The sequence below is a fragment of the Oncorhynchus tshawytscha genome, linkage group LG23 (assembly GCF_018296145.1).
Source record: "Oncorhynchus tshawytscha isolate Ot180627B linkage group LG23, Otsh_v2.0, whole genome shotgun sequence".
Taxonomy (NCBI): domain Eukaryota; kingdom Metazoa; phylum Chordata; class Actinopteri; order Salmoniformes; family Salmonidae; genus Oncorhynchus; species Oncorhynchus tshawytscha.
The window spans coordinates 25331872-25349150 of NC_056451.1; the positions used below are offsets into that span (position 1 = coordinate 25331872).

Sequence of the window (17279 nt, forward strand, 5' to 3'; positions counted from 1 at the left end):
CTGCCTTGATGACTGGAAACTAATTTCTGCCTTTTTGCAACACTGTGCTATGCTTTACTTCACCTGACGGGGCGTTTCCAGGGCCGCTCAGTCAGTGACTGAGAAAGTGTGTGTTTGTGAGACTGGTGCGTGTGTGCCTGCTTGTTTGCACATCTTTGTTTGTTTGTGTGTGTATTCATTCTGCCATGTATGTGTGTGTGTGCATTATGCTGTGTGTGTGTGTGTGTGTGTGCATTATGCTGTGTGTGTGTGTGCATTATGCTGTGTGTGTGTGTGCGCATTATGCTGTGTGTGTGTGTGTGTGTGCATAATGCTGTGTGTGTGTGTGTGTGTACATTATGCTGTGTGTGTGTGCATTATGCTGTGTGTGTGTGTGTGTACTGTTTTAACCCCATCTTATTCCCCCTCCCTGGCACTGTACTAGTGGACTGGAGTCCAGTCACTGTTTCTATGCAACACTAGGCCCCTTCTTGACAACACCTCTCTCCCGTCCCGCTCTGTCTCTCACTCTTTCCTTCACCCTGGAGAGGGAGAGAGGGAGAGAAAAAAGAAGGGGGGAAAGTGGAAATAACAGGATGATGTCTCAGGAGTGGCTGTCTGAAAAAAGGGAGAGTGGGGGGGTGAGAGAGGTGTTTGCTCTGTGTATGAACTATGAAGTGGGGGATGTGCCATATGGAGCAGAGTCCTACTGTAAAGCCACAGTCAAAAAGCATTTTTAACACTTAGAGAAACACAATAAACAACGAGAGGGAGAGAGAGAGAAAACAAGGTAGATCCACTGTATAAAGGATACAGGACTGGAGATAGACTGATATAAAATTAAACAATGGCCTTTTTAAACTTCTGCAGTGATAGAGAGAGGGGGAAGAGATTTGGAGATGGAAAGATAGACGTAGATGGACTGATAAATTGGTAGCGGGATGCGACGGAGGAAGTGTAGACTACTGGAGATAGGGACAGGATGGACGAGAGAAAGTGATACAGACCGAAAAAAAATGAAAAAACAACGGAACATTTTGAAAAATTTGCTAAGGGAGAGACAGCGCTGGGAGGGAGGGGAGGAGGAAAGAGGGAGCACGTGTGTTTTTATGAATGAATGTCGGTGACTCAGTCGATGTGTCATACAGCCCAGTCTTTATAAAAGGACGTTTAAAACAAGCCTAAACATTTCACTGCGCGAAAATTTGACTTACACACGCTCGCGTCCCTCTCTCTGCACTCATCCGTCTATCCCTCCCTAACCATTTGTCTGAGTGTCTGTCTATCGTCACTATCAGTTCATTACTAGAACTAAACTCAAACTTTACGGAACAAAAAGTTTGGAGGCATTGTATTTAATTTCTTTATTGGATTGTTCGCCCTCATTCCTCTACTTTTTCATTCATTCATTCTCTCGTTCTTTTCCTCTTCTGCAATCTCTTGCCTCCACTCTTTTCGCGGAGTGTGAAAGGCAGAAGAAACTGGAGCACGTGACAATTTCCGGAGTTCGATTTATTTATTAATTTTCTTACCTTATTTTAACTATTTATTTACTGCAAGTCGTGCATTTATTTCTTGGACTCGAACAAATATGAAATGTAAGTGCCTTTGATTTGTTTCTTCTTATTATCATCCTTTCTCTCTAACGTGTCTTGTTTAGTTAAATCTATGTCCAATATGCTGACATAATAATATGCTGACAAGATTCTGAGGGTATGATCATTGATTGGGCTATTCCATATTCAAATGCAATTACTGAGCATGCAAATGTTACTTAATTGCAGCTAAGCATTGCCATGTTCAGTGACCACTGAGTGATCCATTTGTTTCAAGAAGCCTAGACACTGACGTCTTATACCAGCAGGTGGTTAAAGTTTGAACAAGGAGTGATGCTCTCCTGAGTCCTGGCTTGTGCTTCTTGTGGTTCTCCTGTAATTACACAGGCATTTATCATTTCAGCAGCAATTGGGACTTTCTTTACCTTGTATTTGAACTTGTAAGAGAAGGAATGAATGGGCTTACTGTTACAAAACTGTCTTGGTTTAGGCTGTGTAATGCATGTCATCCAACAACTGATGTATACTATTGCAGGTGTGACAATTGGAGGTGTTCATGAAAGTCGATAATTGTGAAGGAGATCAACATAATATTATAGTGTGTCATAGCATGTAATGATTTAGGTCAAGTGATTTGCATTTTGGACTCTTGTCACATCCAACAACTGATGTGTCGTATTGCAGGTGTGACAATTAGAGGCATTCAGGAAAGTCGATAACTGTGAAGGTGTTGTTAATGTTAATGATATTATGAGTTTTAGGATTGAATGATTTGGATAGATTTTGATTCAACCTGTGAAAACATGACTCTGCTGGCTTTGTGCAACTCTGAAGGATTCCACTGCCAAGTCTGGGTTTATGTTTACATTATGGTGCAATATCTCTGGAGAGTTGACAGCCGTACCCCGAGGTCATTATCATTATATCGACATGACAGCGCTTCTCTGTGGTCATATAAACCTAATAATTGCTTCCGTTTCCTCCCACCCTGCAGTGCTTGTCGACTCCTCCTCCTCTCTGCTGCTCTCACTGCTATTGGCCCAGCTTCCTTTATTTACGTCTGCCGTCCCCGCCCCCTTCCGGAGGCCGAACGTCGTGCACGAACTGGATAGATTGGCCAATCAGACGAAGAATCTGAGGCAGATCGCAGCAGATCTATTGGTGAGTGGAATGGTACTGTACTCACTTCTGATGTCATGATGGGGAGATTGCTCTACTGATCTGGGTACTGTATTGATTGTGTGGTGGTGATCATGCCATGACCAGTTACCTGAGGCACATGAAAAGAGACTGGCTGAAGTTTTTGTCCAATAGCTCACCTTTATGACACCTTAATGACTACTATAGTGGCATAGTGATTGCATAGAACAGTCATAAGAAGCCCTGCTCCTTCTGCCTCACTCTCCCTGACTGTGACGCAGTACAACTCTGGACAGACAGCTGAATTGGACAGTTGACTTAGACGTCTTATTCTCCTGGCTACGTTAACCTGCTTGTGTTGTGTCAGCCAGTGTATTAAGAGTCCCTTAGCTGTGTGAGAAGGACAGTCAGGGCAAGAACAGTAGAGATTTCACTATGTGAGGTCACCCTTAATCCAGACTGGACCAACTGGAGGGCCGACTGACCGTGGGGAGATCTGACTCAACGTCCTGGTCTGACTGGTCACCTGATACCACAGGGCCTGATGGAGCCCTCATAGTAGGAGAAAGTTGCCTCTAGACTGATTTCAGGTCAGTTTAGTGTTAATGCTAAGGGTTATGATTGGGGGTAGGTACGCTGGTCCTAGATCTGTGCCTTTGGACATCTTATACCTGGAGTAGAAACACACTCAAAGAGAATAGAAAGTAACTACCGGTAATAGTTATTTCTGGAACTGATTAACTCTGTTTATTAGCTGTGAGGAAATGGAATGTGGATTGGCACCTGTTGCTTATCTGGTGCTGTTTCCTGAAGTTGTTCTAATCTCGATGCCCGAGTAAAAGCGGCTGGGGAGTTTGTATTGAAATGGAAATGATTGCTGTGTACGTTTGGCCTACAGATGTGCTGGAAGTGTCCTGTAAGCAATGTGTTTGAACAGGTGAACCAGAACATATCCTTATCTTTGGTTATTCATTCTATTTTTATATGATGTAAATCAGAAACCACATTTGTTTAAGACACAAAACTGAAAATAGTTACACTCTCTAGTCTCTGGCAGGATGATTGTTCAATAAGTGTGTGTGTGTGTGTGTGTGTGTGTGTGTAGTATCTCTGTATGATGACACAGTGCTATAGCAATAGTGTAGTATGGGGGCCAGATGAGGAAGTAGCTATCAAAGAAGAGAACTCTGCACAGCAACGGCAATATGCTGCTTTGACAAAATGTTGTGTTCGTTTTTCACTGACATGAAGCATTTTTTGGGGTTTATTTTCTTCTTGTGCGGAGTTCCACTGAACAGGGGTCAAGGCTAGGAAAGAAAAATAGAATTGGAGACAATGGAAAGTCCCTGCAAAAAAGCAATACAACTGTGTGTGTGTCTGTGTAATGTTTCTACATGTCTGTTGTGCATTTTCAAGTGTGTGTGTGTCAGAGTGTGTGTGTCCATGTGTTGTGTGTGTCAGAGTATGTGTGCATTGAGGGTGCTGTAAATAGTTGTGTAGGTGTGGTGTTTAGTGTTTGGTTTTTTGGTCGCCACAGCAAAGTGACCTGATAAAAATCACAGAGATTTATCACATTCCAGTATTTGCATTCAGGAAGATTGTTGGGGGGGGCAAGGTTCAGTTGAGTGAGGTCATGATGGAGAGAACGAGAAAGGGAGGATAAGAGAATTACATGCTGAGACTGAGCAGATAAAGAGATCAGAGAGAGGTGCATGAGAAGTGGTCACCAGCCTGTGTTTGTGTGTGTGTGTGTGTGTGTGTGTGTGTGTGTGTGTGTGTGTGTGTGTGTGTGTGTGTGTGTGTGTGTGTGTGTAACAGGGTGTAAGAGAGAAGGTAGAGAGCAAAGCAGGAGAAATAACCCAAAGAGGGGTGAAAGGGATAAGAGGGGTGGGATTGGATTAATTATGAGAGACAAAACTTTAAGCCAAACATTAGTGGTCTTTTGTAAAAGACAGAAGCAAGTGAGTGAGGGAGGGATGAGAGAGCGATGGGAAATCAACAATAGCAACAACAACAATAATAGCAAAACACGATGGTAAAAGCACAATGAGGACAGAACATCACAATAGCATGAGGAATCATTAAGTGTACACAACTCATTGTGTACCACCATCCATCATGTTTTCCTAATGCTGTTATGTTTCTCCACTGATTGGTGCTCTGACGCACATGGCAACAGTAACTGTCGTGTCATTCTCAGTCATTTACATTCTACTCATAAATCACTTCTTCACCTGTTAAGGGCCCACAGAGATATAGTAGCCAGTAGCAGTGCCCCCTCCCCCCCCACCCCCATTCCGAGTCTGCTGTGATGTGGTCTGTCTCCCCCTAGTGGTGGCTGTGAGGAGTGAAAACAGACTCTGGGGATTGTACACACATTACTACACAGCAATACGTCATCTCAGACTTTTTAATAGCTGCGACCCTGGAGTTTCCCTGCAGCTCTGTGTTGTCTATCCCACTCAGAGCTCTCTAAGTCACAGCATATGTTGTTCTCCTCCTCTCCCAGTAGAAAACATCCTGTGGTTTCAGGCCACTTGCTCTTATTGTTGACGTTTTCGGGGTTACGATCTGGGTGAACTCTCCCTGACCCAACCACACTTTTCTCAGGGAAAGCTAGGGTCTCTAGTCCTGGCCAGACCAGACAGTCATCTGATCTAGGTGCTGCTGGAGTAATACTTTCCTTATGCTTACGTGACTCTGTGAGGATGTATTTGACTGACGTAGGCGGGTTGTTTTGTCCGTTTTTCTTACAGAAGGAACATGCGTTCGAGACAGACCCAGAACAGCATAGATTTAAGTCCCTGCCACTAATGAACAACAGGGCCAGTGACATCAACTCCCTTGAGGTAAATGTCTTTTACGTTGTGTGTGTCTGTCTTTCTGCCTTCCAGATGAAGACCCAGACATTTCATGTCCCAGACATTGATACTAAATCGTTCTTTCTTCACCACCCTGCCCCCCTCCCTCTTCTTCTCTCCTCCAGATGAGACCCACTCTCTCTCAGCTCCACGCGGACCTGAAGTCGTTTGAGCACCATTTTGCCTGGTTGAGCAGAGCGTCAAGGAAACACCACCACCCTGCTCTCCCTAAACTGGGACAGATGATGTCACTCATCAAGTCTCTCACCAGCATGCTAGAGCATCAGGTAACTGCTCTGTTCAACACTAATACAGCTGATTACAGTATGCAGCATAGTACATTTATATCATTTGGATATATTATACATATGAGATTTTATCAGATCGTTCTACTGTTCTTACACTGTGTGATGATCTAGTAATGGTATAACTTTGCAGTTCTTGCACTCAGTTTCAATCATTACATTAAGGCCTGTTGCATCACATTCCTTGGATGGGAGGAACATTAGTCTAGCCTAGCACTTCAGACAGGAAATCTAAACCATCCCTCTCTCTCTCACCGTTCTCCTCATAGATGATGAGAGTTGATGCTCAGCGTCTCTCTCCTCCCTCTCCCTCGATGCCGCCTCCTCCCCCCTCCCAGTTTGATGTGTTACAGTCTTCCCAGGAGCTGCTACTACAGTTCAGACTCTTCTGTGATTGGGCCCAACGAGTGTTCTCAGTGCTCAGTACAAAGTCCAAAATGTCTGCAGTACAATGATGATTCCTGAAGTGCTATAGTCTATAGGGATACACAGAATCCCCACTACAACCAATGGGGATCTACTAGCTTCAACCGGCACTACAACCAATGATGATCCAAGAAATCCACACTACAGCCAATGATGATCCAAGAAATCCACACTACAGCCAATGATGATCCAAGAAATCCACACTACAGCCAATGATGACCCAAGAAATCCACACTACAGCCAATGATGACCCAAGAAATCCACACTACAGCCAATGATGACCCAAGAAATCCACACTACAGCCAATGATGACCCAAGAAATCGACACTACCACCAATGATGACCCAAGAAATCGACACTACCACCAATGATGATCCAAGAAATCCACACTACCACCAATGATGATCCAAGAAATCCACACTACCACCAATGATGATCTGAGAAATCCACACTACAGCCAATGAGGATTCAAGACAACCACACTACAACCTTGCACTGTTGTCACTGACCCTCCATCCTCATTGTAGCCAATGAGAGACCTCCATATTCAAACTACAGCCTGAGGATCCACCATATTAACACTATTACAACCAGTAATGGTCTCCAATATTCACGAACACGTCACTGCCACCCCATCCTCTCTCTTAAATACCTTGTTCCTGACTGTGTTATTTATGTATTTATTTATTTATTTAGTTATTTATTTGATGTCATTATTTATTTGATTTTGTAACGTGTCACATATCATTTTTACCTTATTGTTGTGAATTTAATTCCTTGTACCTTTGTCAATACTCCTATTTTGTTCTCACTCTACCCTTCATCCCTCCTCCCAAACTAAACAAGGAGACCACACCGTAGCACTTCCTGACTTCTTGCAGTCTCTAAAGATATGGATTGTATTTTCAACCATATAACCTGTCTCTCTTTACACAGAGTAGGCTATTTCTGCCAGTAGATGTAGCAAACATACTTGGCTTGTAGCAAGCATATCTTGGGAGAGCCTACATGTATTTTTATTACAGTGCTGTACTTTACCTTGTAGATTTAGGGTTACTCATAGAATCTTCTGAACATGTTAAATGTGCCACCTGTTTGGTTTTGTAAACTGTTAAGAAAGAGAATTATGAACCATGCCTCAATCAGGATGTCAACACAACATAGGAGGGTAGATCGTTTTTCCACGGGTTTAGTTGCTATAAGTGGCTGTGTCCCACATGGATAAATAACAGGTGGTATATCTAACACAGGTGGTATATCTGAAGGTTTATGAATATGCCCTGTTGCTAAGCACTGATCTAGGACCTGATCTAATCTCTTTGCACAAATTTGTTAGGATTAGCCTTTTGAATCAGCTGATCCTGAATCTGTGCCTTGGTACACATAATGTTTGAGCATTTTAGTGACATAAATAAGAAATGGCCTTAAAATACTATGTATTGTGATACTATGGTTCTGCACAGTTGTACATACTTGTACAATAATGTAAATTGTTGTATACAATGCAATTGTGTAGTATAGTTTTCTATGATATAAATGTAAAATACTCTGTCAATGCTATCCCTATCATTTTGTCGCAATATCAATATTATTCTATTCTAGTATTTTGTGACAGTATTTACTATTTATTTAAGTTACTTTGGTGGAACTATTTATTTGTGCTGCAGAGGAGCAAGTCTCCTGTTGTTTTTGTACTTTTATACTGTTTTTATTCATAATTACCATTATCATTGCTATCATCCATGTTGAAATCATTGTAGTACCATGCCTGAACGCTGTGTAAAACCTTGTGCTTGGGGTCTCCAGCACACAGACTGACTGATTGGCCTAAATGTGAAATGTGTGCCTTGAAAAAAAAAAAAAAAAGTTAATAAAGAACATGCACAATGAGATGGGTTTTTCATGTTACTTTGTCATCTTTAGATAGGCATACACATCATGCTCTCTTTTTTTATTTCCCTCCATCATTCACCATCCTCCTGTGTCTCCTCCATCACCACACTACAGGTCCTTTCCTACATTAACCATCAGGCATTGCAGCAAGCACAGAGTTCATAAACCCGTTTCCAATTAACCTATAAAAAGCCTTTTTATATTTGGGGTTAACATTCAAACAATGTGTGAATTCAGGTACTAAATCACAAGTTAGTACAGTATTATATTTATATTTTTTAACAGATCTACAGATAAGACTTGACTGTTGAAGCTCTTACCCAATGGCAGTGGTGCATTCGGGGCTAGACCCAGCCTATAGCGATCGTCGTTGTTGGGAGGCGGCAGCGGGTGGGTGACTACTAGCTAGCTAGTTAGTTTGTGCTCAGGTTTATTGTTAAGGTTGTATGGAGTAGCACTGCGAGTCTCAATCCCTTTTCACAATATCAACAAAAGCATTAGCAATGAGTTAATGATACTAGGTGAGTAATTGTTGCAATATTACTAACGCACCATTCCTATCAAACATTATATAGCGAAGAATGACGCACGGATGAAGGCTTATAGATTCGCAGGCCAGTTGCAGAGGAGGCATTGAAGGCGGCATCTGTAACATTTTCTGCTTATAGTTAACATCATAGGGTTGGTAGCATTTGTTTTCTGCCTTTTAGCTTGGAGAAACCGATCTTTTTCGTACACGCTCATCAGGGACAGACGCGTATAAACAGAAAGACGGCCAGGAAGGAGGGAGGGGAGAAATAAGAAGGAGGGAGGGGTCGGGAGGAGAGAAATAAGAAGGAGGGAGGGGTCGGGAGGAGAGAAATAAGAAGGAGGGAGGGGTCGGGAGGAGGTGGGATTTAAAGGAAAGACTGGTCAGCCTTTTGGCCGACTTTATTATTTGTAGATGTTTGAATAATTGTAGATGGAGATCAATAGTTCATGTTGCTTTGGTGTTAGTTCCTGGACCTTGTGTCATTAATCAATACTTTGTGTTTTATTTTATTTCACAGTCCTACTTTGTTTCCACACACTGAGGAACAGAGTCACATCAGCTGAAGGAACCTTTCCACCAGCAATGAATTAAACCGGGAAAGAAGAGACACAACTTCACCAGCACTAATACACACACTTACATTAATACCAAACATACAACCTTTTATTCCCTAATCGTGTCTTGCCTCAACATGGCAAACTCAGTGGCCACTCAAGTGGTCCAAGCGGAACTATTACCCCCTCAATCGTCCTCCCCCCTCTCTCCCTTCCCATCGCTGCAGGGATCAGGAGAAGGGGAGGAGGACAGGGAAAGGGGGGAAGAAGTAGATGGGGAGAAAGGGATGGTGGAGGGGAATGAGGATATAGTGCTAACCAGGGTAGGGGTGCAGATGGTGACGTCATCGGTCCTGGCTGTGCCCCATCTCCAGGAGCACCCTGAGCACCCGTTCCAGTGCCTGGACTGTGGCAAGAGCTTCAAGTGGTCTTCAAGGCTGGCCCACCACCAGCGCAGCCACAACAATGAGAGACCCTACCGCTGTAACCTCTGCCCCAAGGCCTTCAAGGGCTCCTCCGCACTCCTGTACCACCAGAGGTACTGCAGGGAGGGAGACAGAGGGGGACTGGCACAGTGAAAGTTAGCTATAGAAATGCTTGCAGCTTATAACACACATCTCACTTTATGAAGAGTATTCTTCTCCTTGTGTCCATCTGTTTTCATCTGTTTTGTTCTGTCACAATAATCCAAATGAGGGAAAGGTGATGTGAACAATATAATGTGAGTCTATTTAGGGCCGTTAGAAACTAGTGGAATAATCAATACAAGCAGGAATTCTTTCTATAGCCGGTAGGATGTCCTGTAGATCTGTTGAAGGGTCAGTAGATTGTCTGTTTTCTTGTTTGTTTTTTCTGTGCAGGTCTCATTCAGGGGAGAAGCCCTATAAGTGTGACGACTGTGACAAAGCCTTCAAACGCTCCTCTCTGCTCCAGGTGAGAAACAATGGGCAGTAGTGGTCTCCCCATTTTGTGGTAAAAATGTGTTAAATGTTTAACTTTAAAAAGTTGAATGTTACAGTATTAAAAGGCTCTTTTTTGGGTTAAGGGACCAGTCACGGACGTACTCCTCTCTCTTGTGCATGTCTCCAGGTCCATCGTAGCGTCCACACAGGCCTGCGGACCTTTCAGTGCCCCTACTGCCCGCTCACCTTCAAGTGGAGCTCCCACTACCAGTACCACCTGCGCCAGCACACGGGCGAGTGCCCCTACCCCTGCGACAGCTGCCCCAAGGCCTTCAAGAACTCCAGCAGCCTGCGCCGACACAAGAACGTTCACCTGGGTCTGAAACCCTACGTGTGCACCGTGTGTACCAAGGCCTTCACCCAGTCCACCAACCTCAGACAACACATGAGAATCCACACAGGAGAGAGGCCCTACATCTGTGGAGAGTGTGGACGCAGTTTCACACACTCATCCAATCTGGCCCTGCACCGGAATTCTCAAAGTCACACTGGTGAAGGAAAGGGGGAGGAGACAGGGGGAGACAACATGGGGGATGAGATACAGGAAGTGATAGTGGGGGAGGACATGACATCACAAATGTTGACGGACATGGGCTTTGTGAGCCAGGAGGCCACTGTGGGGGTAGGGGTCGGGGAGGTGTTCCTATCGTCAGGTCACCAGAATCTCCTGCCCCATCTCACTCTCACCCCCACCCAGGGGGCGTGTGCACATCCAGGGCCATCGGGACAGAAGTGCACATGAGCACGGAGTCGGGTGCCAGCGTGCTGCTGTACAGCTGTGGCAGCTGTAGTCAGACATTCAGCACACGGACAGAGCTAGAGGACCACCAGGACATGCACCTGGGCCCCGGGGAGGAGGGGGGCAGCGGGGTGGGGGAGGGAGGGGAGGAAGGGGTGGGGCATCTACTGGCTGACTTTGAGGAGGTGGTGGAGACGACGGCAGCAGCAGAGAACGGACACACTACTGCTGAACTACTGGGACTGACCGGGGGAGTGGACGGAGGGGTGAGTAGTAGGACTCTTGTCTCAGCCTGGGGAGGTTACCCACAAGGCTCTGTTTTAGGGTCACACCAGATTCATCCAATCATGATCAAAATTTGGTTTCTTACTCTACCCTCTATGTCAATATATCAGCTAATATGACTGCTGTGATGTTGATGTTGTAGTGCAATGACTCTGGCCTAATAGTGTTGTGTCCCATGTCAGAATATGGGGACTACCCAGGCCCAGTTTGACCTGCTGCAGAGCTTCACAGTGGGGGCTCAGATCCCCACAGACAGCGTGGAGACAGCGGGTAACACCACAGGTCCAGGGATGGGCACAGAGTGTGCCTACTGTGGGAAGAGCTTCAAGACCAGCGGAGGGCTCAACAGACACCTGGCACAGGTACCAATCAGCTGGTGGGCTGCACATCCTCACTACTATGTCATAAGGTCTCTGTCCTGGATGCCAGTCTGTTTCTACTTCGTCTAACTTGAGCCTAGATTCAATCAGTTAAGCATTAACCTGCAATAACCGACAAAAGCATAGCATATCATTGGTTTTGTTTGAGAGCTGTCAAATTCACATGTAGCTCCCGGGCAGTATGCCTTTCGCAGACAGTTCCATTGGATGCATTAGTAGAAAGCCCCTCCAGCTGTATTACAAGTTGGAACTCTGGAATGTGTGATGTAAACTACACTTTGATTAGTCTGAACTGATCTACTCCTTGGTGTCTGTAAAGCTGATGTTATCTGATCTATAAATAGTCTGTTTTGATGACCCTCTCTCTTCCCAAATCTTCTTCTCTCCCTCTGCTCCCTCTCCAGGTCCACTCCCTCTCTCCCTCCCAGTCTCGCTCCCAGTTCAGCTGCTCTGCATGCGACCGCTCCTTCACCCTCCTCTCTTCCCTGCTCACCCACCAGCACTCCCACACCCCTGAGCAGCGCCTCCTGGCCGAGGCTGAGGCGGAGATCGTCTGCCCCGCGTCCCTGTCCCTTTCCCTGCCCCTGCCCTCCTCCCCCAGCCAGGGGGACCAGCACCAGGACACCCAGGGGGACATCCACGTCCGCCTGATGGCTGTGACCGAGGAGGGGGACAGGGAGGTGGTGAAGGCATCCAGCAGAGCAGTGGTCAAGGGCCAGAGGAGAGGAGCAGCTAGTAGGACTGCTGGGGGGAACAATGGTGAGTTAGTCTTTTTCTTTTGGCATTTTGATAGAAAATACCTTTTAAAAGTGAGATACCTTGACAGTAACAGAGCCTAACTAACTGCTGTTCATGAAATGACCTCGAAGAAAATAAAAGAAGTCTATGTAACATTCTCCCTCTCCTCGTCCCTGTGGGTACGGTACAGAGAGGCCGTACCGTTGCTCTGAGTGTGGGAAGGCCTTCAAGGGCTCGTCAGGTCTGAGGTACCACATGAGGGACCACACAGGAGAGAGACCCTACCGCTGCACAGAGTGTGGCAAGAGCTTCAAGAGGTCCTCACTGCTCTCCATACACCAGAGGGTAAGACGCATCCGTCCATTTCTATCTCACTAAGGCTGCGTTTAGACAGGCAGCCCTATTCTGATCTTCTTTTTTTTCACTAATTGGTCCTCTGATCAATCAGATCAGCCTTGAAAAATATCTGATGTGAAAAGATCTGATGTGATTGGTCAAAAGACCAATTAGTGAGAAAAAAAGATCAGAATTGGGAGCCTGTCTGAACGCAGCTTATGGCATTTGTCACAATGTGCAGAACAGCGGCACTGCTGCATTATAGCACTTTGTGACCTGCTTTTCTTGTTCAACCTTTTGAATGTACCTGTACTTTCAGAAGAATCCAGGCCGTATTCAGTTATTTTCTGACTGCCCCCCTCCCTCCTCTCCAGGTGCATACAGGTGTGCGAGCGTTCCAGTGCCCCTACTGCCCGCTCACCTTCAAGTGGAGCTCCCACTACCAGTACCACCTGCGCCAGCACACGGGCGAGCGGCCCTACGTGTGTCAGGAGTGTGGCAAGTCCTTCAAAAACAGCAGCTGTCTGAGGAGACACAGTCAGCTCCACTCTGGCCTGCGCCCTCACATCTGTCCCATCTGCTCCAAGTCCTTCTCACAGACCTCCAACCTCAAACAGGTCAGCACAGATAGCTCTGCTATGGCCGATGGTAGGATTCTTATGATATTGTGTACAGTGGCTCCTTAGCTCCATCTCTCTATATATATACACAGTGCATTCAGAAAGTATTCAGACCTCTTGACTTTTTCCACATTTTGTTACGTTACATGCTTATTCTAAAATGCATTAAATTACATTTTTCCCTCGTCAATCTACACACAATACCCTATAATGACAAAGCAAAAACAGGTTTTTAGACATTTTTGTTAATTTATTTTAAATATATATATATGAAATATGACATTTACATTCAGACCCTTTGCTTTGAGACTTGAAATTGAGCTCAGCTGCATCCTGTTTCCATTGATCATCCTTGAGATGTTTCAACAACTTGATTGGAGTCCACCTGTGGTAAATTCAATTGATTGGACATGATTTGGAAAGGCACACAACTGTCTATATAAGGTCCCACAGTTGACAGTGCATGTCAGAGCAAAAACCAAGCCATGAGGTCGAAAGAATTGCCCGTAGAGGTCTGAGACAGGATTGTGTCGGGGCATATTTCCGGGGAAGGGTACCAAAAAATGTCTGCCGCATTGAAGGTCCCGAAGAACACAGTGGCATCCATCATTCTTAAATGGAAGAAGTTTGGAACCAACAAGACTCTTCCTAGAGCTGGCCACCCGGCCAAACTGAGCAATCGGGGGAGAAGGGCCATTGTCAGGGAGGTGACCAGGAACCTGATGGTTACTCTGACAGGGGTCCAGAGTTCCTCTGTGGAGATGGGAGAACCTTCCAGAAGGACAACCATCTCTTCAGCACTCCACCAGTACGGTAGAGTGGCCAGACGGAAGCCACTCCTCAGTAAAAGGCACATGACAGACCGCTTCGAGTTTGCTAAAAGGCACCTAAATACTCTCAGACCATGAGAAACAAGATTCTCTGGTCTGATAAAACCAAGATTGGATGCCAAGCGTCACGTCTGGAGGAAACCAGGCACCGTCCCTATGATGAAGCATGGTGGTGGCAGCATCATGCTGTGGGGATGTTTTTCAGAAGCAGGTACTGGGAGACTATTAAGGATCGAGGGAAAGATGAACGGAGCAAAGTACAGAGAGATCCTTGATGAAAACCTGCTCCAAAGCGCTCAGGACCTCAGACTGGGGTGCTAGTTCACCTTCCAACAGGACAATGACCCTAAGCACACAGCCAAGGCAAGGCAGGACTGGCTTCGGGACAAGTCTCTGAATGTCCTTGAGTGGCCCAGCAGGAGCCCGGACTTGAACCCGATCTAACATCTATGGAGAGACCTGAAAATAGCTGTGCAGCAACGCTCCCCATCCAACCTGACAGAGCTTGAGAGGATCTCTCAGAGAATAATGGGAGAAACTCCCCAAATACAGGGGTGTCAAGATTGTAGCTTTCTTTCCAAGAAGACTCGCTGCCAAAGGTGCATCTACAAAGTACTGAGTAAAGGTGATATTTCAATTATAAATTTGCACACATTTCTAAAAACCTGTTTTTGCTTTGTCATTGTGGGGTATTGTGTGGAGATTGATAAGGGGGAAAAACAATTGAATCCATTTTAGAACAAAATATGGAAAAAGTCAAGGGGTCTGAATACCTTCCGAATGCACTGTATCACTCTGTCACAAACACTTTCTCCTCTCCCTTTATCTTTCTCTCATCCTCCCTACCCTCCTCTCTCCATCAGCACGAACGCACCCACTCAGGCGAGCGGCCCTTCCAGTGTGCCCAGTGTCACAAGAGCTTCACCCACTCCTCCAATCTCCAGCTCCACCTGAGAACCCACTCCTCCAGGAAGGACTACAAGTGTCCCTTCTGTGGGAAGGAGTTTGTCATGCAGTCCTACTTGCAGAGGCACATGAGGACCCATGGGAATGGGGCTGAGGCTGGGGACGCTGGGGTGGGGGGGAAGGAGGGAGGCAGGGCAGGTAAAGGGGGTGGAGGGGTGACAACCACCACCACCTTACTAAACCCCATCACCCTAGAGACCACAGGGAGCTCTGGGTCTCTGATCGTGTCTCAGCCTGCGCTGGACATTCCCCCCAACACCTCCCAGAACTACTTCATGATCCAGACAGCAAATGGGCTTCAGCTCATCCCCCTGTCTGCCCCCCCCCCTCCTCCCCCTCCGCCTCCCCCAGACACAGTACATCCTCCTACAGTGCCCCTCCACCAATGGAACCCAGCCCAGCCTGATTCTCGTCCCCACCACAGCGACCAATCCCCAGCCCACCCTGGAGCCACAGGGCCTCCCATTGGTCCAGACAGTTCTAAACCCTGCCCAAACCCAGATGCAACATTTCCAGACAATATCCCAGCAACAACAGCAGCCCAGGTTTATCATCACCACCACCAACAACAATGTAAACAACCCTCCTGTTGCTAAGACAACAACTCCCTCCCTGAACTCTATGCTGAACAAGCCCATTTTAGGGAAAAGTACCCGGACAGCCAGGTCCAGGAGAGGACGGAAACCCAAAGCCGCTGTAGGTCGGAATACTGCCACCTTAATTGCTACGACAACCACCTCTGTCACCATGACAACAGCCCCCATCAGTCAGTCAGGGGATGTAATAGCTGTGTCTAGCTGTAATGTAACTAGTGTCACTCCAGCTACTGTTACTGCTGCCAACACTATGACATCATCATTGCCATCGTCTTTACCCGCCAAGTCACAAAGTCCTTTCTCACCACCAACAGCCTCTGTCTCTGTTTCTACCCCCTCCTCCTCTACCTCTGCCACTGTTACCTCAGGACCCCTAAAGGTTGCCACAGTTAACTCAGTTACCACGGTTACCCCGCCCTCCCTGCCGTCTGACCCTGTGGCCTGGGTTGGGGAACGCCAAACCGCCCCAGAGTTGGGCAAGTCCACTGAGCAGGACATGAGAGGGGAACAGTATGTCCTCTGCTTCCAGAAAGAAGGAGGGAAGAAGGAAGAGTTAAAGATAGGAGGAGAGGGGGGAGGGTCCTACGTGTTGCAGTTTGAAGGGGAGGGGTCCGGGGAGGGGGGGCAAGGAGGAATGGGCAGAGAGGGGGATGGGGAGTCATACGTGCTGCGCTTTCAGACTGAGGGTGAGAGAGAAGGAGAGAGAGAGGGAGGGAAGGAGAAAGGAGGCCTGGTGTCACTGAACCTGCTGCAGGAATGGGGAGGAGTGAGAGAAGGAGAAAGACGAGTAGGGGAGGATAGTGGTGAGGGAGAGTCCTTTGTGCTTCATTTCCAAACAGAACCGCAGAGCGAAGAACGGACCACTTCTGACCGTGGCTATCCAGAAGGCCCCAGCAACAGCCTGGAACTTTCCTGCTCGCCTCCCCATGCCTTAATGCCTCTGAATGGGCAGGAGGTGGTGTTTGAGCTGGGGGATGAGAACAAGATGGTGGGTCAGGGGTCTGGAGAGAGTGTGCAGATGATAGCCCTGATCCAAGGCGAAGCGGGTGGGGAGGGAGAAGGGGATAGTTACAGTGGGGCAGTAGGGGAGGGAAGGGTGCCAATGGAGGGCATCTTTCAGCTGGAGGGAGGAGAGGGGATCGTCATAATTGAGGTTAGCACCAGCAGTCTAAGAGAAGGGATGGACAGAGGGGAAGGAGGAGTAACTGTAGACAGGAGTGAAGCAAAAGGAGGGAGTGGAATAACTGAGAGGCCTGAAAAAGACAGGAACTCAGCAGAATGCATTGAAATAGAGACTGGAGCGAATGAAGGAGAAAACACAGCTACGAATGGCCCTACACCTAACTCTCAGTTCTCTTAAACCTAAACCAAACAACCACTGTCAGGAAATGTGTGTGAAGGCGTTGTGCATGTGTGTGCACACATGAATGTACATATGCGTGTGTGCAATGTGTGTGAGTGTGTTTTTGATGTGGAGGCCTTGTCCAGCTACTGAACTAAAGGAGAGTATGGTCGTTCAGAAAGAGACTATAGAAAGTACTGTAGGAAACAATACCAAGGTGCCAGAAACATGAAGAGTTA

General features: G+C 46.6%; 2 protein-coding genes across 2 annotated transcripts; both read left to right on the forward strand.

Moving 5' to 3' along the window:
• The first annotated feature begins 1173 nt into the window (after positions 1-1173).
• Positions 1174-8157, forward strand: LOC112237490 (interleukin-11). The gene is made up of 5 exons (XM_024406087.2): positions 1174-1577; positions 2530-2696; positions 5432-5524; positions 5662-5823; positions 6111-8157. Exons 1-5 carry the CDS (start codon positions 1571-1573, stop codon positions 6294-6296), a joined length of 615 nt encoding a protein of 204 aa, XP_024261855.1. The 5' UTR covers positions 1174-1570; the 3' UTR covers positions 6297-8157.
• Positions 8158-8541: 384 nt separating this feature from the next.
• LOC112237485 (zinc finger protein 628) lies at positions 8542-17058 on the forward strand. The gene is made up of 12 exons (XM_042304412.1): positions 8542-8681; positions 9210-9784; positions 10107-10179; positions 10336-10949; positions 10985-11213; positions 11415-11594; positions 12017-12371; positions 12541-12695; positions 13061-13303; positions 15000-15570; positions 16067-16174; positions 16538-17058. Exons 2-12 carry the CDS (start codon positions 9384-9386, stop codon positions 17056-17058), a joined length of 3450 nt encoding a protein of 1149 aa, XP_042160346.1. The 5' UTR covers positions 8542-8681; positions 9210-9383.
• The last annotated feature ends 221 nt before the right edge of the window (positions 17059-17279 follow it).

Bases quoted from the DNA above. Each gene is read 5' to 3' on its own strand.
- LOC112237485 (XM_042304412.1), top strand. From the start codon at position 9,384: ATGGCAAACTCAGTGGCCACTCAAGTGGTCCAAGCGGAACTATTACCC. The intron at 10,950-10,984 runs AGCACGGAGTCG...GCTGCTGTACAG, and splicing joins TCGGGACAGAAGTGCACATG to CTGTGGCAGCTGTAGTCAGA. The intron at 11,595-12,016 runs GTACCAATCAGC...CTCCCTCTCCAG, and splicing joins TCAACAGACACCTGGCACAG to GTCCACTCCCTCTCTCCCTC.
- LOC112237490 (XM_024406087.2), top strand. The intron at 2,697-5,431 runs GTGAGTGGAATG...TTTTTCTTACAG, and splicing joins AGATCGCAGCAGATCTATTG to AAGGAACATGCGTTCGAGAC. The intron at 5,525-5,661 runs GTAAATGTCTTT...TCTCTCCTCCAG, and splicing joins GTGACATCAACTCCCTTGAG to ATGAGACCCACTCTCTCTCA.